The sequence below is a fragment of the Delphinus delphis genome, chromosome 15 (assembly GCF_949987515.2).
Source record: "Delphinus delphis chromosome 15, mDelDel1.2, whole genome shotgun sequence".
In the NCBI taxonomy this organism is placed as follows: Eukaryota; Metazoa; Chordata; class Mammalia; order Artiodactyla; family Delphinidae; genus Delphinus; species Delphinus delphis.
The window spans coordinates 46,390,804-46,416,495 of record NC_082697.1 but is presented as its reverse complement, the minus strand read 5'-3'; the positions used below and the strand labels follow the sequence as shown (position 1 = coordinate 46,416,495).

Here is a 25,692-nt window from a genome sequence, read left to right as displayed (position 1 = left end):
ATCGCATGCAGTATCTGAAAATATCCAGTGAGTAACAGTAGCTGAAGAAAACGAAATAAATCACAGAAATGATTATTAAAACCCTGTTACTTTTGAAAGGACTGACTGGTGGAGTTGAGGGTGAGAGAGAAGTGAGGTTCTCCCAGGAGAGTAATTTCTTCTTTCATGCATTTCACACTGGCACATTACCTGCCCGAAAGTGGCCTTAGGAGTTTACATGAGAACCTGACTGCTAGTTTTTTTCCTGACACACACATGTGACACAAACAGAACATGATTATGATTAGTCACTTACTTAGAGTAGCATCTGGCCTGTTTTCATCTCACCCCGTGGCCCTGTGTACTTAGCCAACTCAGAGCAGTGCTCCTCTTCGCTGACTGGACAGACCTTGGAACTCAACAGTCAGAGCCTCTGATCCCAGCAGCTGAAGCTAGTCAGGTGACTGAAGTAGCGAGGCTAAGAGCAGGTTGCTTTCACCTGCTAGTCCTATTTCCTTCTGCCCCCAATTTTCAAGATACAATTTAACACTGTATTGATCAGCTTTTATTCCCTTGGGTGAATAATACACTTGAAAATGTAATAATAAATTTGCAAACAGTATATTTGCTAATTGGCCTTATAGGTGAAAAAAACACAAAGATACGGTTCTAGTCAAACAGCTTGTGTGGTGAACCAAAAAAAAAATAGGCTTGAGAAATACAGGCTGGATTAAAGGAAACAATCTCTCAGATGAGTTAATTAAGGCAAGTATTTTTTGCCTGAGAATATAAGCAGCATATCAGCCAGCAAGTACATTATCATCTTGTGCTGCTTTGTTTCATGACTTAGCATATAGTTACCTCAGCTGTTTTTCACGTTCTAAATCGAGGCTAAGTTGAACGTGTCAGGTTTTACAGGTAGACAGTCTACTGCAGCACGCCGGGCAACATTTACTGGTGCTCTAGGTAGAGATGATTCCCTTGTCCATTAAGTTTGGGAAGCACAGCCAGCATTGCACCTGGGGATTCACAATGTATAGGGAGTGTTATCAAGGGCCCTGAGAAGCCTAACTATGAAGAGATTTGTCAACAAGGCTTAACCCTTAACCTAGGGTTTCCCAAACTCACTGGAGCATGGGACATTGTTTTTCACAGCTCTTGCATTACTATTCTTTAAACAAGCCACTGCAGAGCTCAACTAGTTTGGGAGACTGATTACAGCATAACTGAAATTCAACTAAAATGTTTTTGGTAAAAAAAAAAGACCTTGTTCAGTAATACAGTAACTGTAAATTATTTTCTAACTGGTGTTTTCAAAAACACTTAGTATAAATGGCCATTAAGAAGGTATAGCTATTTAGAAGTTAATCTAAGCACATTCAATTCCACAAGGAATGAACGTTATTTAAGAAAGTGGCCAGGAATGAACATTTTATTGAGCACTTACTCTGTGCGAGGAATACTCCCTTTCTAATTTAATCTTCAAAATGAGCTGGCAAAAGCCCATTTTATGAGTGAAGAAACTGAAAATAAATGTTACGTATCACCAAGTGGCAGAGCTGGGAATGGAACTCAAGTCAGTGTGACTCTTAAGATGTAAATAAGTTACAGGATTCAGATGAATGCATAAAACATCTTTATGAAGAAGGCAAGCATGAGAAAACTTCACCTGAAAAGTTACTGTGAGATGTGACTGAGAACTTCTAAAAAAAGACTCTTTCAAAATTTTGCAGTTCGATCTAAAAGACACGCTAAGTGTTACCTTAAGGATTTCCTAATGCATGATGCATTAGGACAACACAAAATGTTGAGACTCAAAGAAATCCAACAGTTAAAAAGATTCCTTTACTTGCAACCCACCGTAACTAACCCAAGAACCTTTTAAAAATAATTCAAAAGTAGCTGCCAAAGATTCCCATCGATTCATCACTGGTGAAATATCCAAAAACTTACAGGAGTTGCAAGAGTTCCAAACTATACATCTATGAAAATAATAAAACATCTCAACAGGAACAGGAAGGCCCGGACTCCTGCTCGGCAGCGTCCGCATCTGGGTCTTCCTCGCCAGGCTCCTTCTCCTGCTGCTGTTTCTTCCACAGTTTGGCCATGGCCAGGAGCTTGAGGTTGGGCTGGTTGGCAGCATCTTCCGGAAAGATGTAATCATAGTATTCTTCCCAGCCTGCATCCGACTACAGGAAAAAAGTAAAACAGTTAAAAGATAAGCTAACACAAGGCTGGAATACGTTTCAGTTAAAGTGGAGAATTCTCACTGGGAAACCCAGGGTTCAAATTCAACTTACCTTCATTGTGCAAAACAACATCAAAGTCTACTTGGAAAGCAGAATTTTCAAAGAGAAATTAGAAGGGCCTGGCCTGGTAGAGTGGGAGTAATTGCTGTTGGATGGGTGTTGCTGCAGCTGTAGCTCACTGAGAGCTACAACCTGGTGGAAAATGCCCTAAAAATCTAAGCATAGCTCCTGTATGGTCAATCGAAAAGACAGTCAGTGTCTTCAACCCCATCTTGCAGTCTTACGTGAGTCTTTAAATTTTTAAAGATTTACTTAGTATTTACCCAATAGTGAAAGCCATAAATCTGTGATTATCCTGACACCCTGCCTTTGAATCCCACCTCCAATCGGGCACTGATTTCACTTCCTAAAGGTTGCCCTGGTCCCAGCTCCCAACACCACCTTGCTTTGCTTACAATAGCCTCCCAACAGACCCTCCTCCAACGAAGCCCCTCAAATCAACCCGCAGGAGACACAAACTGTGTCAGAGCTTTACTACAGCCTACAAAGCCTCCACCCTGACCTCCTGCTTAATGCTCCGGAAATACATTTCATGCAGTTTCTGGAACCAAGCACCAGGAAGAACCTTTGCCAACCCCCACCCCCCACCGTTCTCCAGCCCTGGGTGGACCATACACCCTGCTGTGTTGCCATGGTAGCCAGACTGTGACCGTCTCCTCCTCCAGCTGTCAACCCCCTTTCTCAGATTGTATACACGCCACTTCAAAGTATGCATTTCAAAGTCGGGTGCATTTCTGCTCAGCTGGCAGGGAAGGACCAGCTCAGGGGCTCAGTTCTTACCCCATCATCAGCTTGGACCTTTCTTCTCTTCTTGACTTTCTCTGGCATGAGTTGGTCTACTCTCTCCTTATCTGATACTGTTCCAAATTCATCTTCAAAGCTTCGCCAAGATTCCAGCAACATAAGTCTCTCCTCCTTTTCTTCACAGTTCCGCATGGTTTTGTTAGCCTCTTCATAAATTTGTCTGCATTTAGCCAAACTTCCTTCCTTCCCTGAGGACAACTCAAACTGTGCAAAACTGATCCATACCTTAAAAAATATTATTAAAGAACCAAATTAACCATGTCACCCAGAAAACAATGTAATAATAAAGCTAATTTCTTGTTAGTGACATCTGAGCATAGTAACGTGTTCATCTCTAGTATTTCAATACAACAGACTGACTAGATGCTTCTATATAGGAATGGTGAAGCAGTCTGCTTATACATCCAATTAGGTGTCTGAAATAGTCTCAAAATCCTGAAGTTTAATTTTTTATTCAACCCTACGATATCCAAGTTATTTACACACAGTATAAATATTGACCTGGTATAAGCTTAACATTCCAAAGTCCTCTGAGACTCACAAGCTCTCTGTAAAAGTAAGGAAATCATATAAAATAAATATATTAAAAAATCCCACACACTTAAAATATAGAAATACACTATTTCTTCTGGACTGCTGATTCAAGCAAAATTAAAGATAACCCACAATGCACAGGATACCTTGACATGTTGTGTCCGTTGAAGCAATCGTCGGTAAAGATTTCGTGTTCTTTCAGTTTCTTCCTGCTCAATTTCAAAATCAATATATGATTTCCAAAGCACCTAAGAAAGATAACCTCATAGGTCAGTCTTGACATTTAAGAAGCAACATGCCCCTATCCAAAGTACAGCCTAACTAGCATTCTAACCTAGGAAATCTAGGAACCTAGAACTTTCATGACCAATTAAGGAACAGACTGTATGTGGATACAAGAAATAATACTGGTGTTTACAGACTGGCCAAAATTTGGCTAAGTGTCTACATTATGAGAAAAAAGACCTTGGGTTCACTTTTGGATTCTCTTCTAGACTTATCAAAAGAGCAGGGTAACTTGCCAAACCTCCCAGGCACTGTCATGAGGCTGCCACAAACCACAGACTTGCGGGGAGAAAACAGGCCTAGATCAGCCAGTGCACACCGTTTTTGTCTCCACTCTAAGTTCCCTGATATGCCTGAGTCCAACTCAACAAGCATCCAGGGCACAGCTGCCCACCCGCCTGGCACAGCCCGTCAGGGCACAGGGACCAGGAAGATGTGGCCCAGACGCCTGGAGGCCGCAGTCTGTGGAGCGGCTGAGGCCAAGTGATGGGACCAGTGACACACAGAGCCCTGCCCAGTGCAGTCAGCAGGGCCTGGTGAACCGCTCAGTGCAGGGTCACACCAGAGCGAGAGTCACTGAGCGAGCTCAGTGGTTCCTGAGAGGTTCACGCTGTCCTAGCTGTTGTTTGGTGCCACCTCGCGGCTCAAGCTTAGATCCTGACGGGATGATTTCAGGCCCTGTGGCCAGCCAGGCCGGCCTGGACAGGGGCAGTGGTACCTCCAGGAACATCCTGGTTTAGTGAGAGCCTAATCCAGGCAAAACTGCACCAGAGGGATCCGGGGCTGTGCAGTCTCAACCTTTACCTCCTTTGTTCTCCAGGTGGCCTTGACTGCGCTGCCCTGGCTCATCCTCTTTAGCCTTCTGTTAAGAGAAAGGGAGGAGGGCTTCCCTGGTGGCGCAGTGGTTGGGAGTCTGCCTCCCGATGCAGGGGATGCGGGTTCGTGCCCCGGTCCGGGAGGATCCCACATGCCGCGGAGCGGCTGGGCCCGTGAGCCGTGACCGCTGAGCCTGCATGTTCGGAGCCTGTGCTCCGCAACGGGAGAGGCCACAGCAGTGAGAGGCCCGCGTACCGCCAAAAAAAAAAAAAAAAAAAAAAAAATCCACGAAAAAGAGAAAGGGAGAAGATCCCACCCATAAGATCCCAATTCATCCTGGCGTCACAGTGGGGCTGTGTTGTGCTGTGCTACCCGACTAGAGAGGGCTGCTTCCCCCGCCTTCCTGTCTCCAAAACAGGAAGTCCTAATCTGAGTGAAAAAGACTATAGGTGAGATGGTCTTTATACTCTAAGAGGCACACATATTCACAAGGTCATCTGAGGTAACACTGGGCAAGCGTCTAAGATAAAGCCATAGTCACCCCGCGGGCCTCACCTCCGGCATGTCCAAGCGTGGCTGACTGATGGCTAACTCGTAGATGGCCCGGGCTCTCTCGATATCGCCAAGGATTGTCTCTAATTCTGCAAATTTAATCCAAGAGGTACAATTTTCAGGCCCAAATTCCAGGAACTTTTCATAAAGCTTCCGGCATCTGTCAAATTCTCGAAGCTGTAGCTCCAGTTCTATGTAACCTTTAAATAACTTGTTCTTCGGACACTTGCCTATGGAAGTTCCCTGGAAAAAAAGATAACCGACCGCTGTGATGTCTGAGTGGGTCTGACTTGTGCAGACATCCTCAGCCTGGCCTAGAAGCTGTTCTCTGCTGAGCAACAGCCTTGGCACATCAACACGGCACACCACCCTCTCCCTCTGCAGTAACGCACTGCTCAAACTGGCTCGACAGAGACCAAAGGAAACCCTCCAATTCACTCAGCTGTCAAGTCGGCCTGTTTTGCAAGAGATATAGTGTTCCAGAACTGTTCGGAAAACTATTTTGAATTTCACCTGGTTTCTCAGGATGTCCTAGTGAATGCGGATGTCAGATGGACAACACCTCCCATGAGTAAAAGGATAATCAAGGGACGAACCCTGCTGCCCACAGCCAGGGTGAGAGTAGCTTACCAGAAGGATAGCTGCATCTGATCCTATTAAGAAATTTTAGAACACTTGTTAAGAGGAAGGTGCACTTAATACACCAAAAATCTTGTACAGGATCAGAATACTAAAGAGCTAAGATCCGATGTCTCTAGCCGGAGGAAAGATCTGAAACATCTCTAACTGTCCAATGTTGACACAGAATAACTTAAGCATCATCACCCAATCTTTCTTCAAAGGCCGTGCTTTCGAACAAGTCTCAGGTTATAAAGGCACGGTATTTCTGCTGCCTTCTCAAGAGGAATCACATAACCTGTAAGCATTAAGATTTTAATTTCCTTCTCGAAGGACTTAATGATGCATCTTGAGCCTGTCTTTACTCACCAAAGCTCTTCTGGCAAATGGTAAATTTTTCTGTCTTATTTCAAACTGTGCATACAGTAACCACATTTTGGCAAATGTGAACTAGAAAACAAAAGCGCAAAAACTCACATAAGTTAAATTTAAATTAACAAGGGCCACAGACGAACTTCCCTAAAGCTACAGAGCTAGGACAGATGTATCTTTTCATTTATAAGCTAAGAAGACAGTATTTGACAGAAATTAGGAACAGTAATCTAGGCACTTCACTATAACGCAGGGCTCTGCAGCCCCTACTGAGAGGCAGCTTGGTTTGTGGGTGTGCTGTGATCAGGCAGAACATGGCCCTCTATTCTAGAAGGCAACTCGGTCAACACCTGTGTCTCTCATGCTGGGAAATACACAGAGATCATGTGTCAACCATCCCCAGAACACACGTGTTCCCTGCGCCTGCAGACGACCACACAGGTGCCAGCAGCCGGTTGGCTGTCCCCTCTCATGCTGAGCTCAGTCTCTTCTGATTACCATCCTCCTGGAATTTTTCCATTAGCATATATATCAGTCATTGGTCACTTAACACAGGCTGCCTGCTCAACTAGACTGTAAGCTGTTTTCAGAGGCAAAGAGTGTATCTTATTCTTATTTATGGTTTCCACAGAGCCTAGCACAGGGAAGAGCCAATCAATAAATATGATTTCACTGAATTATTTCACAAGTAACAGATGCAGGAGTTTGATGTGTCTGGAACAGAACATTTAGAGCAAACATACCTTTTTATGAGGAATGAGTTCCAAAGAGGCTTGGTAAACTTGTCTTGTCCTCTCCGGATCCTGCATTAGGATAAGAAATTTGCACAAAATATTTACGTCTATTACTAATACTAATTTTACTATTACTAATATATACCCCTAACATTGAATATGTTCCTACAAGTTATTTTCAAACCCTGATTGCATTTATGATCAAAATTGAACTGCCTCTGGCCATCAAACTTTGATCACAGAATCACCCACAATACAGCCCTCAAACTCTTTTGCCTGACAGCAGAAACAAAGATGTTCTACAGTCTCGGATCAGCAGCAGAAAGTTAACATTTTCCTATTAACTTACACACAACCAATTTCTGAAAATTTGCTAAAAGTAAGAATGTGCAATCCAGCTGTGATCCCTATTCATGAGAAAACCCAGGAAACTATAGATAATGAAACTAAGGGCTAGTTCATTGTTCCCTTTCAAGTTCCAAGTAATAATCTTGTTGCATCTCAAGGTTTAAAAAAAAATACAGCAAAACTAAAAACCACCTCACCTATGTCCACTACAGGTGTAGAGTTTAAAACGTAGCAGAGGGGACTTCCCTGGTGGCATAGCGGTTAAGAACCCGCCTGCCAACGCAGGGGATGTGGGTTTGATCCCTGGTCCAGGAAGATCCCACATGCTGCAGAGCAACTAAGCCCGTGCACCACAACTACTGAGCCTGCGTACCTAGAGCCCACGAGCCACAACTACTGAAGCCCGTGTACTGCAACTACTGAGCCCACGAGCCACAACTACTGAAGCCCATGCACCTAGAGCCCATGCTCCACAACAACAGAAGCCACTGCAATGAGAAGCCCATGCACTGCAACGAAAAGTAGCCCCCGCTCCCTGCAACTAGAGAAAACCCATGTGCAGCAACGAAGACCCAACGCAGCCAAAAAAACCCCAAAAAACAAACAACCTTATAAAATGTGGTATCAGTTCCCAGCCGCGCCGGCAGGGCCAACGCGCAGGGGGAGGAGCCCGCCCCCAGCCACCCCAGGACTAGGCTCTGCACCTTCGCCTCCAGCTCCTCGTAGAGGGCGTAGTTGATCCACAGGTAGATGTAGCGCTTCCAGTGCCTCTTCTCCTGCACAGGCGGCACGTTGGCAATGGCTCGCTCGTAGACTTCCCGCACCGTCTCTGCCTCTGCGTCGCTTTCAACCAAGCGCAAGTAATCGAACCATGCATCGTAGTTGTGCGGGTTAGCCTAGAAAGATAAGGTTAATAATTAGAAACCAAACCCAGAGCTGCACCTGCGGGACTATGTGAGCTGAAAGAAGGCAGCAGACTGACTTTCTGTACTCTAGCAACTTTTTTCTAGACTTTACAGGCTATTTCATTTAAAAATACCATTCCTGAGGTTCTATAATAGAAAAGGAAAAGGACTATAGAAGACAGACTATTAGCCAGAGGTTCCCCCAGCAAAGCCCCTTTTATCTACAACAGCTTATTTTTTTGGACTATACCAATTTTTCATTTTTTTTTCAAGAAGGTGTAAGTGGAAAAATGACTTAGAGACAAATACATAAAGATCAATAACAACTGATGTTTTTTCCTTTTTTGTTTTTTTTAATGCAGCAGCAAATGGTAATCAGAGTAGACCCCTGCTCTGGTGGTGCCCTGGATGCCTCTCCTCCACAGAGGTGAAGGGTGCCAGCTCCCCGTCTTCCCACCCTGGCAGCCACCGCACTTGGCTGAGTAAAGACCCCTGATTGAGGGTCTGGGGCACATGAGTGGGTGACGTGGAGATGAAGCACACTGAGAACTGGTTTCTGGAAGTAGTATCCATTGGTGGGTCAGTCATCCCTGGCCAGACTGAAATGTGACTGTCTCATCTCCTGCTCCAGGACTTTCTGCAACTGCCCTGATTCCCGCCCATTATCCAAGCCTGCTCCTCCAGCTTCCTATTGATTCTGTAAACCTCCCAGTATCTATAGCTATGAAAATAGACACCTATTTTTTTATGTGTCTTTGTTTATATATGTGACTCCATAGCACTATGCCTAGATTTAAAATTACGATGGAATTATACCATGCTCACAACTGCAAAACCTGCCTTTTCAATTAACAGCAATATGTCTTGAACATTATCTTGCTGACCCCATTTAACACCAGACTTAGTCCTTTGTTTGGAGATATCTTAATTAATTTGGCCAAGCAGAAGTATTTTAAAATACAGAGCAGAGCAGTAAAGGAAAACACTACTACCTTTGAATTCAAATCAAAATAGTACCTTACAGACAGAGATGAGAATGGAACCCTAACTACAATATGTCTTTTGTTCAAGCAATTAAGCCAAAAGGTAATGTATAAAAATGGGTTTTTTCGATCAATCTCTGACTCTTCCATCTTCTTTAAAAAGTGAGCTCAAATGGATTTCAGATTGCTTTTGCTCAAGTTCTCTGTGTATAATCAGCAACCAACAAAGCGACTTCCAACATGCGAGTGGCAGAGCAAATCCAAGCGCTGTCTGCTTGCCTTTTCTACCAGCCCCGTTTACCTCCCCATCTGGAATGCCAATTTACTGCACACACAGGACGGAGAGCGATGCTGTGGCCCAGGACTAGCCAGCAGGTCCCTGCCAGCACAACCACTCACCGCCAGTGCTCACCTTCACCTCCTCCTCGTACTGGAACCTCCGTTTGCTCACGATGATGTCTTCAATGCCCCGCCTGTCACCAAACTTCTTCTCAAAGATGGTGTAATTTTTAAAGAGTTCCTGGGCTTCCTGCTTTGAAATTCGATCCAGGGCGTACTTATAGATCACTCGTACCCTCTCAAACTGAAAGCAGACAGGATGATTATCTTCCAGAACACAGTATTCTCATGCTAGCCACAACTTGAAGAGTAATTATGACATAAAACATTACTTGTAAGTTAGATTATGAGGCCTCAAAATGCCCGAAGTACGACTTTTCTTCTCCCTTTTGTTGAGGTACTTTTAGCCAGGATGGACTGACACTCTCCTCTGAGCCCCACATTTAACAGTGTGCCTAACGCTGCCAGCTGGATGTCGTCCATGCATCTCAGACTCACCCAAGCTCGCTCCTCCCGCCCAGCTGGGTCGTTGTCAGACTCCCCGTCCTGGGCAGTCACACCCACCACCCTGATCACACACCTGCTCTGTCAGGGGCCTCCCCAACTCCTCTCTCCTGCATTCCTCACACTGGCTGCTTCCACAGCCCTGCCCTTTCTACCTCCTCAACACAGCCCTTCACTTCTCCCCAGGCCTCTGCCGACCCACCTCCATTTCTCCCTTGACCATGTGAAAAGCGCCCCATGCCCACTCTGCCGCCCTCTTCCCAATACACTCTGCATGAACCAGCCAGAGGCTCCCCTCACAGCACAGATGACATCCGACCACCTCCTGCTTAAGACCCTCCACACTTCCCACCGGCCTGAGGACAGAATCTGAACTCACCTCTGGGACCTGTGCAAGACCCTGCATTCAGATCCCAGCCAACCCCTCCCCCTCCTGTATTATCTGAGCTACATTTCAGGATTATTTTCCATACATACTATGGGAGAAAATAACTGACTTCTCGTGGGACAATCTCTGTTTCCATTTCATATTCTGTTCTCTGTACTGAGGGCTCTGGGGCTTTTTGTTTCCCAGGTTCATTACCTGTAAAGCCCTTTAATCAGAGTATCAAATGACTCAGTTTACAGATAATATTCTCATTTAGGTTTAAAGACTTAATTTTGAAGCAGAGCACAACAAAATTAAGACAGCTATAATATAATCCATAATCACTCACTCCCAACCTGCAGCTTAGCCAGATATATGCTGTTTTCCTTGAGAAATCACATTTTCATATCTTGAAAGCATTTTCTCCAAGGATAAGTGAATAAGAAAATGTAAATGCACTCAATGTGCACAAAAAGTAATCTTTTCTAAGCTGTTCTGCAACATAATCAAGTTCCTTCAAGTTTACTTACTTCTTTCTGATTTTCCTCAAATTTGGCAAAGGCAACATAAAGGTGTTCATCCATATGTTCATCCCCAAAGAATTCGACAGCTCTCTCATACACCTTCCGCGCATGGGCAAAGTAACCATGCTTTTCTTCAAAGCGGGCGTACTTGATCCAGTTCTTCACATCAGGGTGCACAAGAACAAGTGAGCGGGATTAAAGAAAAACCAGGCAGAACAACGTGGCTTAAAAAGCAAAAACCCAAACCCAAATCCAGAACCTCAACACCACACACTGTGGGTGGCTAACAGGGGTGATAACACATGTACGAAGGTGGAGACCCACTAACCTGTGGCCACCCAAGAGGCCGTGTCTTGTCTGTGTGGCCTCCTCCAACTCGTATTCAGTATTTCAGGAGTGGTACAAACAGGAGTTTGGAGCCACGAAAAAGCTGAAGCCTATGACTAGTCACGTGATCTGGACAAGTCATTAATCTTATCTAAGCCTCAGTTTTATCATCTATAAATAGAGGAAAATAATACCAACCAACCTCATTTGATGATTGCCAACTTTAAATGAGAAAAATGTGTGTAAAGCTCTTAGCAATTTCAGGCCAAAAGAATGTGCTCAACAAATGGCACTTTTTGTAGTATCTGCTCAATAACATTAATATTTGAATTACTGATTAAGCAAAAAAACATGTGGGAGGAGTCAAGATAGCTGAATAGGAGTACATGGAGCTCACCTCACCCCACAAATACATTAAGAATACATCTACAAATGGAACAGTTCTCACAGAGCACCTGCTGAACACTTGCAGAGGACCTCAGACACCTGAAAGGGCAAGAAAGATCCCTGCGTAACCAGGTAGGACAAAAGAAACAAAAAGAAGAGGAAGGGGGATGGGACCTGCGCCCGTTTGGGGGAGCTTAAGGAGTGGGGAGGCTCCCGCACCCAGGGAAGCCCCCTCCCTGGTGGGGAGATCAGCTGGGACAGAAGGGGAGCTTCAGGGGCTTGCAGAAGAGCGCAGCAACTGGTCTGTAGCAGGCAGGACAGAGTGTGACCTACACAGATGGTCCCTGCCTCAGCCCTGCACACCCCAACCTGAGACGTGTGTCTGCCGGTGCAGAAGGGGCTGGGTGCTGGAACATGGCGTTGGAGAGCAGATCCGGGGAGAAGACTGCCGTTGGCTGCACAGAGACAGCCTGGAGGGACAGGAGTGCGGAGCTCCAGCAACCAGGAACGTTTGTGGAGGAAGCTGGGGCTGCCATTGCAGCCTCCTTCTCCACGTACCAGGCCGTGCCTCCACATGCACTGGGAGGGACTCCCACGTGGGTGGGCTTGAACACCCCAATTCCTGGCCCAGCCCCCTCCGACCTGAACCCAAGGAGGAACAGGCCAAGACACATATTGTTTTTTTTTTTTTTATTTTTGCGGTATGCGGTCCTCTCACTGTTGTAGCCTCTCCCGTTGCGGAGCACAGGCTCCGGACACGCAGGCCCAGTGGCCATGGCTCACGGACCCAGCTGCTCTGCAGCATGTGGGATCCTCCCGGACCGGGGCACGAACCCATGTCCGCTGCATTGGCAGGTGGACTCTCAACCACTGCGCCACCAGGGAAGCCCCCAAGACACATATTAATCAAAGTGACAAAAATTAAATACAAAGAAAAAATATCAAAGCAACAAGGGAAAAGCAACAAATAACATACAAGAGAATCCCCATGAGGTTATCAGCTGATTTTTCAGCTGAAACTGCGGGCCAGAATGGCGTGGCACCATATATTTAAAGTGATGAAAGGGAAAAACGTACAACCAAGAATACTCTACCCAGCAAGGCTCTCATTCAGATTCAATGGAGAAATCAAAAAATTTACAGACAAGCGAAAGCTAAGAGAATTCAGCACCACCAAACCAGCTTTACAACAAATGCTAAAGGTACTTCTTTAGGTGGAAAAGAAAAGGCCACGACTAGAAACGAGAAATGGGAAAGCTCACTGGTAAAGGCAAACATAAAGTAAAGGCAGGAAATTATCCACACACACGTTATCAAAACCAGTAACCGTGAGAAGAGGAGAATACAAATGCAGGAAATGGGAAATGCACCTGAAATTAAGAGACAAGCAACTTAAAACAACCTTGTGTATATATATACATAGACTGCTATATCAAAACCTCATGGAACCTGCAAACCAAAAAACTACAATAGATACACACACACAAAAGCAATCCAAACACAACACTAAAGACAGTCATCAAATCACAAGACAAGAGAACAAAAGAGGAAGGGAAGAAAAAAACCTACAAAAACAAATCCAAAACAATTAAGGAAATGGCAATAAGGACATACATATCGATAACTACCTTAAATGTAAATGGATTAAATGCTCCAATCAAAGAACACAGACTGGCTAAATGGATACAAAAACAAGACCCGTATATATGCTGTCTACAAGAGACCCACTTCAGATCTAGGGACACAGACTGAAAGTGAGGGGATGGAAAAAGGTATTCCATGCAAATGGAAATCAAAGCTGGAGCAGCAATACTCATATCAGACAAAACAGCCTTTAAAATAAAGACTTTTACAAGAGACAAGGAAGGACACTACATAATGATCAAGGGATCAATTCAAGAAGATGTAACAATTGTAAATATAGAGGCACCCAACATAGGAGCACCTTGATACATAAGGCAAATGCTAACAGCCATAAAAGGGGAAATCGACAGTAACACAATAATAGTGGGGGACTTCAACACCCCACTTTCATCAATGGACAGATCATCCAGACAGAAAATCAATCAGGAAACACAGGCCTTTAAATGACACATTAGACCAGATAGACCTAATTGATATTTACAGAACATTCCATTCGAAAGCAGCAGAATACACTTTCTTCAAGTGCATATGGAACATTCTCCAGGATAGATCACATATTGGGCCACACGTCAAGCCTCGGTAAATTTAAGAAAATTGAGATCATATCAAGCATCTTTTCTAACCACAACGCTGTGAGATTAGAAATCAATTACAGGAAAAAAACTAAAAAACACGAACACTTGGAAGCTGAACAATATGTTACTAAACAACCAAGGGATCACTGAAGAACTCAAAGAGGAAATCATAAAATACCTAGAAACAAATGACAACAAAAACACAACAGTCCAAAACCTACTGGATGCAGCAAAAGCAGTTCTAAGACGGAAGTTTACAGCAATACAATCTTACGTCAGAAAACAAGAAAAATCTCAAGTAAACAACCTAACCTTACACCTAAAGCAACAAGAGAAAGAAGAACAACAAAAACCCCAAAGTTAGTAGAAGGAAAGTAATCATCAAGTTCAGAGCAGAAATAAATGAAATAGAAAAAAACAATAGGAAAAAAAATCAATGAAAAGCTGGTTCTTTGAAAAGATAAACAAAACTGATAAACCTTTAGCCAGACTCATCAAGAAAAAAAAGGGAGACGCCTCAAATCAATAAAATTAGAAATGAAAAAGGAGAAGGTACAACTGACACCACAGAAAAACCAAGGATCATAAGGGACTACTAAAGCAACCATACGCCAATAAAATGGACAACCTAGAAGAAATGGACAAATTCTTAGCAAATTCTTAGAAAGATACAACCTTCCAAGACTGAACCAGGAAGAAATAGAAAACATGAACCGACCAATCTCAAGTACTGAAGTTGAAACTGTGATTAAAAACTTCCAACAAAAGTCCAGGACTAGATGGCTTCACAGATGAATTCTACTGAACACTTAGAGAAGAGTTAACACCGATTCTTCCGAAACTTTTCCAAAAAATTGCAGAGGAAGGAATACTCCCAAGTTCATTCTACAAGGCCAACATCATCCCAATACCAAAACCAGTAAAATGTACCACAAAAAAAGAAAATTACAGGTCAATATCACTAATGAACACAGATGCAAAAATCCTCAACAAAATACTAGCAAACCTAATCAAACAATACATTAAAAGGATCATACACCATGATCAAGTGGGATTTATCCAAGGGATGCAAGGATGCTTCAATATCTGCAAACCAATCAGTGTGATACACCATGTTAACTGAAGAATAAAAACCATATGATCATCTCAATAGATGCAGAAAAAGCTTCTGACAAAATTCAACACCCATTTATGATAAAAACTCTCCAAAAAGTGGGCACAGAGGGGACATACCTCAACATAATAAAGGCCATATATGACAAACCCACAGCTAACATCATACTCAATGGTGAAAAACTGAAAGCATTTCCTCTAAGATCAGGAACAAGGCAAGGATGTCCACTGTCACCACTTTTATTCAACATAGTTTTGGAAGTCCTAGGCATGGCAATCAGAGAACAAAAATAAAAGGAATCCAAACTGAAGAGAAAGTAAAACTGTCACTGTTTGCAGACGACATGATATTATACTTAGAAAATCCCAAAGATACTACCAGAAAACTACTAGAGCTCAATCTGGTAAAGCTGAAGGATACAAAATACACAGAAATCTCTTGCATTCCTATACACTAACAACGAACGATCAGAAAGAGAAATTAAGGAAACAATCCCATTTACCATCACATCAAAAAGAATAAAATACCTGGGAGTAAACCTATTATGTAAGAAGGCAAAACACTTGTACTTAGAAAACTATAAAATGCTAATAATGAAAGAAATCAAAGACAACACAAACAGATGGAAAGATATAACATGTTCTTGGATTGGAAGAATCAGCATTGTCAAAATTACTACACTACCCAAGGCAACCTAGAGATTCAATGCAATCCCTATCAATGGCATTTTTCACAGAACTAAAAAAAGAAGTTTTAATCTGTATGGAAACACAAAAGACCCCAAACAGCCAAGGCAATCTTGAGGGAAAAAAACAGAGTTGGAGGAATTAGGCGCCCTGGCTTCAGACTATACTACAAAGCTACAGTCATCAAAACAGTATGGTATTGGCACAAAAACAGAAATATAGATCTAGAGAACAGGACAGAAAGCTCAGCGATAAACCCACACACCTATGGTCAACTAATCTACGACAAAAGAGGCCAGAACATAAAATCGAGCAAAGATAACCTCTTTAATAAGGGGTGCTGAGAAAACTGGATAGTTACATGTAAATGAATGAAATTAGAACACTCCCTAACACCATATATAAAAATAACCTCAAAATACATTAAAGAACTAAATGTAAAGCCAGATACTCTGAGAGGAAAACAGGCAGAACACTCTGACATAAATCACAGCAACATCTTTTTGGTTCCACCTCCTAGAGTAATGAAATTAAAAACAAAAATAAATGGGACCTAATTAAACTTAAAAGCCCTTGCACATCAAAGGAAACCATAAACAAAACGAAAAGACAACCCACAGAATGGGAGAAAATATTTGCAAATGAAGCAACCAACAAGTGATTAATCTCCAAAATATACAAATAGCTCATGCAGCTCTATATCAAAAAAACAAACAACCCAATCAACAAATGGTCAGAAGATCTAAACAGACATTTCTCCAAAGAGGACAGAGAGATGGTCAAAATGCACTTGAAAAGATGCTCAACATCACTAATTATTAGAGAAATGCACATCAAAACTTCCAACTTCCAAAACCAATGAGGTATCACCTCACACCAGTCAGAATGGTCATCATCAAAAAGTCTACAAACAGGGCTTCCCTGGTGGCGCAGTGGTTGAGAGTCCGCCTGCCGATGCAGGGGACACGGGTTCATGCCCCGGTCCGGGAAGATCCCACATGCTGCGGAGCGGCTGGGCCCGTGAGCCATGGCCGCTGAGCCTGTGCGGCTAGAGCCTGTGCTCCGCAACAGGAGAGGCCACAACAGTGAGAGGCCCGCGTACCGCAAAAAAAAAAAAAAAAGTCTACAAATAATAAATGCTGGAGAGGGTGTGGAGAAAAGGGAACTCTCTTGCACTGTTGGTGGGAATGTAAATTGATACAGCCACTATGGACAACAGTATGGAGGTTCCTTAAAAAACTAAAAATAGAACTACCATACCACCCAGCAATCCCACTACTGGGCACATACCCTGAGAAAACCATAATTCAAAGTCATGTACCACAATGTTCATTGCAGCTCTATTTACAATAGCCAGGACATGGAAGCAACCTAAGTGTCCATTGACAGATGAACAGATAAAGAAGACGTGGCACATATATACAATGGAATATTACTCAGCCATAAAAGAAACGAAAGTGAGTTATTTGTAGTGAGGTGGATGGACCTAGAGTTTGTTATACAGACTGAAGTAAGTCAGAAAGAAAAACAAATAACATATGCTAACACATATATATGGAATTTAAAAAAAGAAGGTTCTGAAGAACCTAGGGGTAGGACAGGAATAAAGACGCAGACATAGAGAATGGCATAGAGAATGGACTTGAGGACACGAGGAGAGGGGAAGGGTAAGCTGGGACGAAGTGAGAGAGTGGCATGGACATATATACACTACCAAATGTAAAACAGGTAGCTAGTGGGAAGCAGCCGCATAGCATGGGGAGATCAGCTCAGTGCTTTGTGACCACCTAGAGGGGTGGGATAGGGAGGGTGGGAGGGAGTTGCAAGAGGGAGGGGATATGGGAATATATGTATACGTATAGCTGATTCACTTTGTGATACAGCAGAAACTAACACACCACTGTAAAGCAATTATACTCCAATAAAGATGTTTGGAAAAAAACACAAACTACACATAGAACTACCATATGATCCAGCAATCTGAGCATACATCTGGAGAAAACTGTAATTTGAAACAATACATGTACCCCATGTTCATTGTAGCAGCATTTACGATAGTGAAGACATGGAAACAACCTAAATGTCCATTTACAAAGGAATGGATAAATGAGATATTGTACATATATACAATGGAATACTACTCAGCCATAAAAAAGAACGAAATAATGCCATTTGCAGTAACATGGATAAATCTAGAAATTATCTTACTAAGTGAAGTAAGTCAGGCAGAGAAAGACAAATATATATCACTTATATGTGGAATTTAATTTTAAAAAATGATACAAATGAACTTTTTTGCAGAGAGAAACAGACTCATCGATCTTGAAATCAAACTTATGGTTACCAAAGGGGAAATGTCAGGGGAAGTGATCGATTGGGAGACTGGGATTAACATATACACACTACTATATATAAGATAGATAACAGGGACCTACTGTATAGCACAGGGAACTCTACTCAATGTTCTGTGGTAACCTATATGGGAAAAGAATCTGAAAAAGAATGGATACATATATATGTATAACTGATTCACTTTGCTGTACACGTGAAACTAACACAACACTGTAAATCAACTATACTCCAATAAAAATTTAAGGAAAAAAAAAAAAGGAAGTTCCCTAACAGTCCAGTGGTTAGGACTTGGCGCTTTCACTGCCATGGTCCAGGTTCAATCCCTGGTCTGACAACTAAGATTCTGCAAGGTTCGTGGCGCAGACAAAAAAAAAAAATCTTAAAAAGAAAGAAAGGAAGAAAGAAAAAAACATGTCACAAAAGGAAAACTTCTAACCAGAGCCAAAAGAGAAAGTTCTGAATTACCATTTACTTCTTCACAGGACGTATGTATTTTTAATCTACCTTCCGTGAAGAAATCGTTAATTTCTTAAGTAGTAATACATTCAAATAGGGCAACGATGTAAAGAGTGCAGGCTCTAAAGCGGCTACTGGGTTCAAATCCCATCTCCATCACTACCCGAGAGACCCTCTCCTGCCTGTTTCCTCATCTGTAGAATGAAGCAATTTCCTGAGTCACAGGGCTGTGGTGGGGATTAAAGGACAATATCTGTAAAGTGCTTAGAATAATGCATGGCACAAAGCAGTCACTATAAATGCTGTTGTTAAACTAGTAATATCAAAATGAGTAGTCATAATTAAGATGTTAAAATTGCATAATAAAGTTGTCTTGGATCTCGCAGTAGTTATGTTCTATGAAGTCATTCTGCCTAGCAAATACCAAATCACTGCTCCTAGGGGAAATACACACACACACATATATATACACACACACACATCTCACACAGATTGTGATTTTAAATCCTAAAAACAACTAATGTTGGTAGATTCTATTTTCTTTATTTTATGAAAGAGAAAACAAGTCTCAGAAGTGTTAAGTGACTTGCCTGAGGCTGCCCACTAACTGGTGCCAGAGAAAGGATTCAGCCCCATGCAGCTGGCCCCAGAGCTGAAGTGTCTCTCTCTCCCCTGTACCGCCCCCCGCCATCCCTTGCTCCGGTCATCCTTGCAGGACAGCAGAGACAGAAGGCAGATGATTGTCTTGTTTGTCCTCAACTGGGACCATGTGCCTTGGGTGATTCAAAGTTTTCATCACTCTGGGCTTGTCTGCAACTGACTGCCAAAGTACCACAAATACTGATTTTGGGTTTACAAATAAACTTTAGCAAATAGGAGAATTCACAAGTACAAGAACAGTGAAAAAGTAGAATCAACTATTTCAAGTTCCTGAGAGTGCTTTCCCGTGTTACCATCTCCTCTTCACAGTCAGCCCACAGCGGGAACTTTTACCTTCCTTTTAAAGATGACGACACCAAGGCTCCAAGGAGTTACCCGATGCATTGAGGTCACATGGCTAGTAAATGGTAACCCTCTAGATCGACTCCAGTACCAGTGCTAATGACCAACATACACCCCAGAACAAACCAGGACCCAATGCAGCGGCCAGGGCCTTAGGATGTCACCTTCCACAAGGAACCACAGTGTTAATGCCAAAGTATAAACAGACCAAAGTCTCACTGGAAAAGATTCAATTATCCAGACCACAAACTTTTTTTCTGACCAACCTGTGTCCCTAGAAAATATAAACGAAGTCTACGCAGCAGATGTTGACTTCTAGGCCAACATCAATGACCACATGTCCCAACCAGACCACAGCCCCACAGGAGTGCAGCACCTGGGAAAAGGGCACCACGCAGACCCGTCCAAAGGATATAGCGTTCATAAATGGTGCGGGCCCGATCCACCTCTTTGTATCTCAGCTCGAAGTTGATGTAGGAGTGCCAGGCCTGCTCCTCTGGCTGCCACTCCATCCAGCGCTCGAACACCTGCCGGGCACCCGCCATGTTCCCCAGCATCTCCTCCATGTACGTGTACTTGTACCTTTGACAAAATCATCCCAAATTATCTGTCATGGTCAAAATGACTTAGGGAAAAAAACAGTCTCTGGCAATTTCTAGCTCTAACTTTGTTAAACATGAAGAAGATTTAGGGCTTTATCTTCCCTAAAGGTTAAGTCAAACATGTTTTCTTATTAAAATGTAAATCTGAAAAGGATCAACCATTGGAAAAAAGGATTTTTCTCCTCAAAAGTTGCTTAGTTTGACAAGATGATTTTTATGCATAAAAGATTACAACCAAAATTTGTTTTGATTACACAGCTATTATACATTGAGATTATAACTTAGCAGACTAAAGAACATTAAAAAGTACTGATAGTATGTTTAAAGAAAAAATAAGATGTAAGATTAAATATATATACGATCACAGCTATAAATAAAATAAATACACAAAAATGTGGATATTTGTAGTCTACAAAAAGCCATTTCAATAGATCAGAAACTTACCAGAACTGGTTGACGCGAGGCAGAGTCGTTATGGCCCGGTCCCAGATATTTCGGGCATGGTTGACCTGGCGATTCTTCATTTCCATTTCTGCATATTTCAGCCAGAGTGTAATATTTCGATAGTCCACATCCAAAGCACGTTCGTATATGGATCGAGCCCTAGAGAAGCAAGATTTGGAGGGTATCAGAAACAGTACACGCAACACACATGGCAAGCATTTGAAACCGTCTGCAGTGCTCTGCTATTCTGTCAGGTGTTTACCATGAGCCAGGTTCTGGGCATAAAAAGGTGAAAAGATCTGATGTTCTCAGGAACCTTAACAAGACTCAGAGAAAGACTGACATGCGTGTAATTGCAACGCAATGTGACAAATGTTATAGTCAAGGTCTGCACAAGGAAGTAGAGGGGAAAGAAATGAAAACGTCTGGTGGAAAAGGCCAGGCAGTAGGTAAGAACTTGGGAAAAGTTCCAGAGGCCAAGGTGGGTAGGGAGGATGCTCAGTGCGGGCAGAGAGAACAGCCAGATGTCAGGTTGAGGAGGCAAGATGTGTCCAGGGAGCGACAGGTGCTCGGGCCCAGCCAGAGCAGGGGGCATGCTGGGAGAACACAGAAAAGGGGACAACAGGAAGGCTCAGGCTGTGATGTCATCTTTTTGGCCACTGGTTTTCAGTGGAACAATTTTTATTAAAAAAAAAAAATCCCAATATGGAGACAGCAGATGGAACTGCACTTCTCTGGCTATAAAGTGTGTGCCCATGGCGAGACCCACCTTGGAGAGCCTCCACTGCTCCCCCCAGGACTGTTCCACCACAGTGGCCCTCACGCCCCTCAAAGGAACCCTAGGGTCCCATGGAACAGACTTTGAAAACTACTACCAGAGACACACGGTTTTACTCATGCTTTAACTTTTTCTGTTTTAGTATCTGGTAATTTATGAATTTTTATTTATACAATTACATGCTCAGTGATTTTTACCTTTGAATCTCCTTTAGACTCTCTTCCCATTGTGCATATTTTATCCAGTTACTAATCACAGTCCTGTTTTTTCTTATGTTATCTTCAAAAGTCTGGCAAAAGGCAAAAAGGGTCAAATTAAAGGGAAAATAACTAAAAATGATATCGTCTTTTGTCTATTGATCTTTGTACTAAGAAGTTTATTCATTTTGCTCTTATTTAAGAGAAATTACATCCTGGAAGCCTCAAGAAATAAGAAACCTACTAAAGAAGGTTATGGTCACAAGTATTTCCTTAAAGTCTTACATGCAAACAGAGAGAAAAACTTCAGATAAAAAGAATTATTAGTAGAATTGTTGATATTTTCTCTTATTGCTCATGACAACTAACTGGTACTTTAATATACTCTACACTTTTCCTAATAAGAAAACGTTTTTACCTATTTAAGTCCTCTCAATGTCTCAGAATTTCATACACAGCTCATTGAGGATAACTAATAAGTAGATACAGTAAGATTAGCAGTTTAAAATGATCCCACATCCTAGGGTGAGAAGGTTGGATCAGATCCCCAAGTCTTCTCGCGGCTCTATCCCAGGTGTTACCTCTTAACACACAAGGCGGTACAGACAGAAGAACATAATGCAATCTCGCTAATTCCACCCCTCCTCCAGCTGTCTGTTGTTCTGCCTGTTAAACTTCCACTCATCTTTGTTTCAGCACCAAACATTCTGTCTCTGATGGATTTAATTTCTTTAAGACAGACAACTCATGGCATATTTCATAGAGCTCAGCACAATGCAATCACCTGGTAACCAGAAGTTATACTATTCATGTGGCTAGAAACACTCACCTCTTCTTAGCTTCTAGTCTCTCTAACCAGTGAGGAACTTTTCAAACTCTGACCTATAAATTCTTAACAACATCAACAGACTAAAAGATATCACATGGACCCACCTTCCTCTTCCTTAGTTTGTAATCATTTAACTCTTCTTCATCTGTGATCTTCTGTTGAGGGGGAGGTGGAAGAAGCTCAAGTTCTCTTTCCTTAGCTTCTCTTAGCAGTTGCTCTGCAGTTATCTGCACCTCAGCTGGGGCTTTGTTTTTCACCTTTTAAGACAAGAAACATTTCTATTTTTAGCAAGTGCTCTTCACAACAAGGTTTAAGAAACAAATGAACATATTTTTGGATGTGAACTTCATAAACATTACTACAAGATGCCCTCTTTGCATGACATGCTCCCATTTCTCTATGAAACAAGGTAAAAAAAGTATTTTCTATCTTATGCAGGTTATCTGTTACAAAGCCATAGGTAAAAGCCTCAAGAGACAAGATAGCAAAACCAGCAAGTTTTCCCTTTTAGAATAGTGTAATAATAAACTTGGAGGCTGCCTTGGTAAAATTCTCACAAAAGGTTTTATCAAGATGTGTGCCATTTCTTATCTGGCATTTCAACCTCTATTTACAGAAGTCTTCAACTTCTGCCCCAGGTGGATAACTGCGTTTGACTTTTCATGGCATTTCAAAGACATATTCAGTAAGTTCCCATCATTAGACTGTAAGCTTCTTGAGGTCTGAGAGCTGTGCTGTCCAACACAGCAGCCATGAATCACATTTGGTGAGTCCAAACTAGGCTGCAAGTATAAAACACACACGGGATTTTGAAGACTTAATATGAAAAAGAGAATAAACTACCTAATTAAACTTTTTATATTCCTTACATGTTGGAATGACACGATCTTGGCTACACCAGCTAAATATATAAATTAAAATTCACGTCACCTGTTTTAACATAGCTATGAGAAAACTTACAATTACCTATGTGGCTCATGTTATATTTCTGTGGGACCCATGGAGCCCAATAGAAGTTTATGGAACTGAATTATAAGAAATATTAAGTATTTAATGCCATGTGTAGAATGATGCTAATGAAAATGACGATGGCTCATACCTAATGAGTATTAACTACCAGAAGCTGTGCTATGTGCTTTCTACGCATTATCTCAGGGCGTCATCTACATGGGTATGTAAAGGACAGGCTCCAGAAACAGAGTGGAGGGAGAGTAGCTGTAAATGCTTTATAACAAAGCCTGTCACATATATTAAGCACTCGCTAAGTATTAGCCGCCGACGGAAATATCAGCGCGTTTCAGATATTTTGTTTAATTGCTTAAATTATGCCAACACACAACTCTTCTCATCTACTCTCATTCCCTCCACTCTCAGCTGGGTAACTCCTATTCCGCCTTCAAGGGTCAGCTTAACTATCTCTTCCTCAGCAAAGTTTACGCTGGAAACCCCTCACACAAGCCCAGATGCCACGGCATATTCCACTCGGCTTCAGTAGCCTTTGCAAGGTTGCAATTTTACACTTAAAGTATCTTACTGGAGGGCTGCTCGTCGCCCGCCCTCGTTGGAGCCCCCCAGCGCCTAGCGCTTACCCGGCTCAGCTGGTCTGTATCGAAGGACCCCACTCCTTCCCTCGCAAAACACCTCCCCACACTACGGCCCCGCGGACACTGGTGTGTCTCCCCGCCCCCCGCCCCCCACCGGCTGGCCCTTCCCTCCCGCTCCCCCGCGGTCCCGCACGGGGTGGGCCGGCTCCCGGGACCACACGCCCCCCGCCCCGGGAACCACTCAGGCGGGACCAAACCCTCTCCTAGGCCTCCTTCCACGAAGCCCCGCGCCGCCGCCTACCTTGGCCACTTTGGGGATCCTCTGCTTCCCGGCCGCGGTGGAGGCCGCCATGGCTGCAACAGCAGACTCAGGCGACCCCTAGACCCCAGAAATGGGCCCAGGGTACTCGCCCGCACCGCAAAGCTTTCCAGCAAGCTGGATCCCGGAACGGGAAGCGGAAATGCCTGGAGTGACCTTTGACCTCCCTCTCGCGCCGTGACGGAGGCAACGTCGTTTCTGTGGTAACCGGGCTGCGCGTCCTACTCGGAGCCGCGGTTGGAGTACGGCGTCTGGAGTTGCAGGTGAGGTGGGGCGTGCTGGCTGCCCGGCAGGGAGGCGGGTAGGTTCCGGGGCGTCCGGGGCGCATTCCCAGGTCGCCTCAGGGACTGGGATGACCGTGCGAGGACGGGTGGCTCTGTGGAGCCGCGGCACCGGGCAAAGGGACAGGAACTAGGCTCCGGTCCGGACGCTCGAGGGCGGGGGAAGAGAGGCAGGCCAGAGCGCGAGCTGCTGCGCTCCTCGGCGGCTTGGCGGCTCGGCAACCCGGCGCCGCGGTGCATTCTAGGCTTTGTAGTCCCCGAGGTCTACTCCCACTTGGTTTCTGGACAGGTGTGACCCAATAATTAACTCTAAGGCTTGTAACTAAAAGCAGCTGAAGGTATTTTAAGGCCAGATAATAGAAAAAAGTGAAAATAAGTCATCAGAGTACTAGTAAATAAACCAGCCTTGTGATCAGATAAGCAGATATTTAAAGTTTCTGTGACTGTCTTAATTTCGTCAATTCTCTTAGCCCCAGTGTCCTTAACTATACGACAAAAATAATATCTATTTCACCAGGTTTAAAGAGAAAATCTATGTAAAGTGCCCAGTAAATGTTAACTGGTATAGTTCTTGACCTGTCTTCAGAAACAGAAGAATTAATTATGTGCACGCAAATGGCTAAGAGAATTTTTAAATAATAGACTTTATTTTTATAGAGCAGTTTTAGATTCACAGAAAAATTGAATGAAAGGTACAGAAAATTCCCATTTCTCCCGACCCTTCCAACCCCCCCACTATCAATAGTAGTACATTTGTCACATTCCTTGGACCCACATTGACACATCACACATCATCATCACCCAGTGTTCATAGTTAACACAGGGTTCACTCGTGGTGTTGAACAGTGTATGGGATTTGACAAATAATACATTGCCATGTATCCATCATAATAGAATGATAAAGAATAGCTTCACTGCCCTAAAAATCCTTGTGCTCCACCTATTCATCCCTCCCTCCCCTTTTGCTTCTGCAACCACTGACTTTTTGTCTTCAATGAGTCTTTTTCAGAATGTCATATCTTTAGAATTATATAGTGTGTAACCTTTTCAGATTGGCTTCTTTCACTTAGTAATATGCATTTAAGATTCCTCCATGTCTTTTCATGGCTTGATGGCTCATTGGTAATTTTTGACAGTTACAAGTCACTTATTTATATATTTATGTACATAGAACTATCACAT

The 25,692-nt window shown here is 43.1% G+C and overlaps 1 protein-coding gene across 1 annotated transcript; it reads right to left on the bottom strand.

Annotated features, from left to right (window-relative positions):
* Nucleotides 1–1,805: 1,805 nt before the first annotated feature.
* On the bottom strand, nucleotides 1,806–24,346 carry CRNKL1 (crooked neck pre-mRNA splicing factor 1). Its single transcript, XM_060031296.1, has 14 exons — nucleotides 24,212–24,346; nucleotides 22,471–22,623; nucleotides 21,538–21,629; nucleotides 20,563–20,721; nucleotides 19,932–20,098; nucleotides 10,980–11,158; nucleotides 9,652–9,822; nucleotides 8,056–8,247; nucleotides 7,013–7,072; nucleotides 6,267–6,347; nucleotides 5,283–5,522; nucleotides 3,773–3,874; nucleotides 3,069–3,317; nucleotides 1,806–2,168 (listed from the first exon to the last, which is right to left on the bottom strand). The coding sequence occupies exons 1-14, from the start codon at nucleotides 24,260–24,262 to the stop codon at nucleotides 1,983–1,985; spliced, it is 2,082 nt and encodes a 693-aa protein (XP_059887279.1). The 5' UTR covers nucleotides 24,263–24,346; the 3' UTR covers nucleotides 1,806–1,982.
* Nucleotides 24,347–25,692: the final 1,346 nt, after the last annotated feature.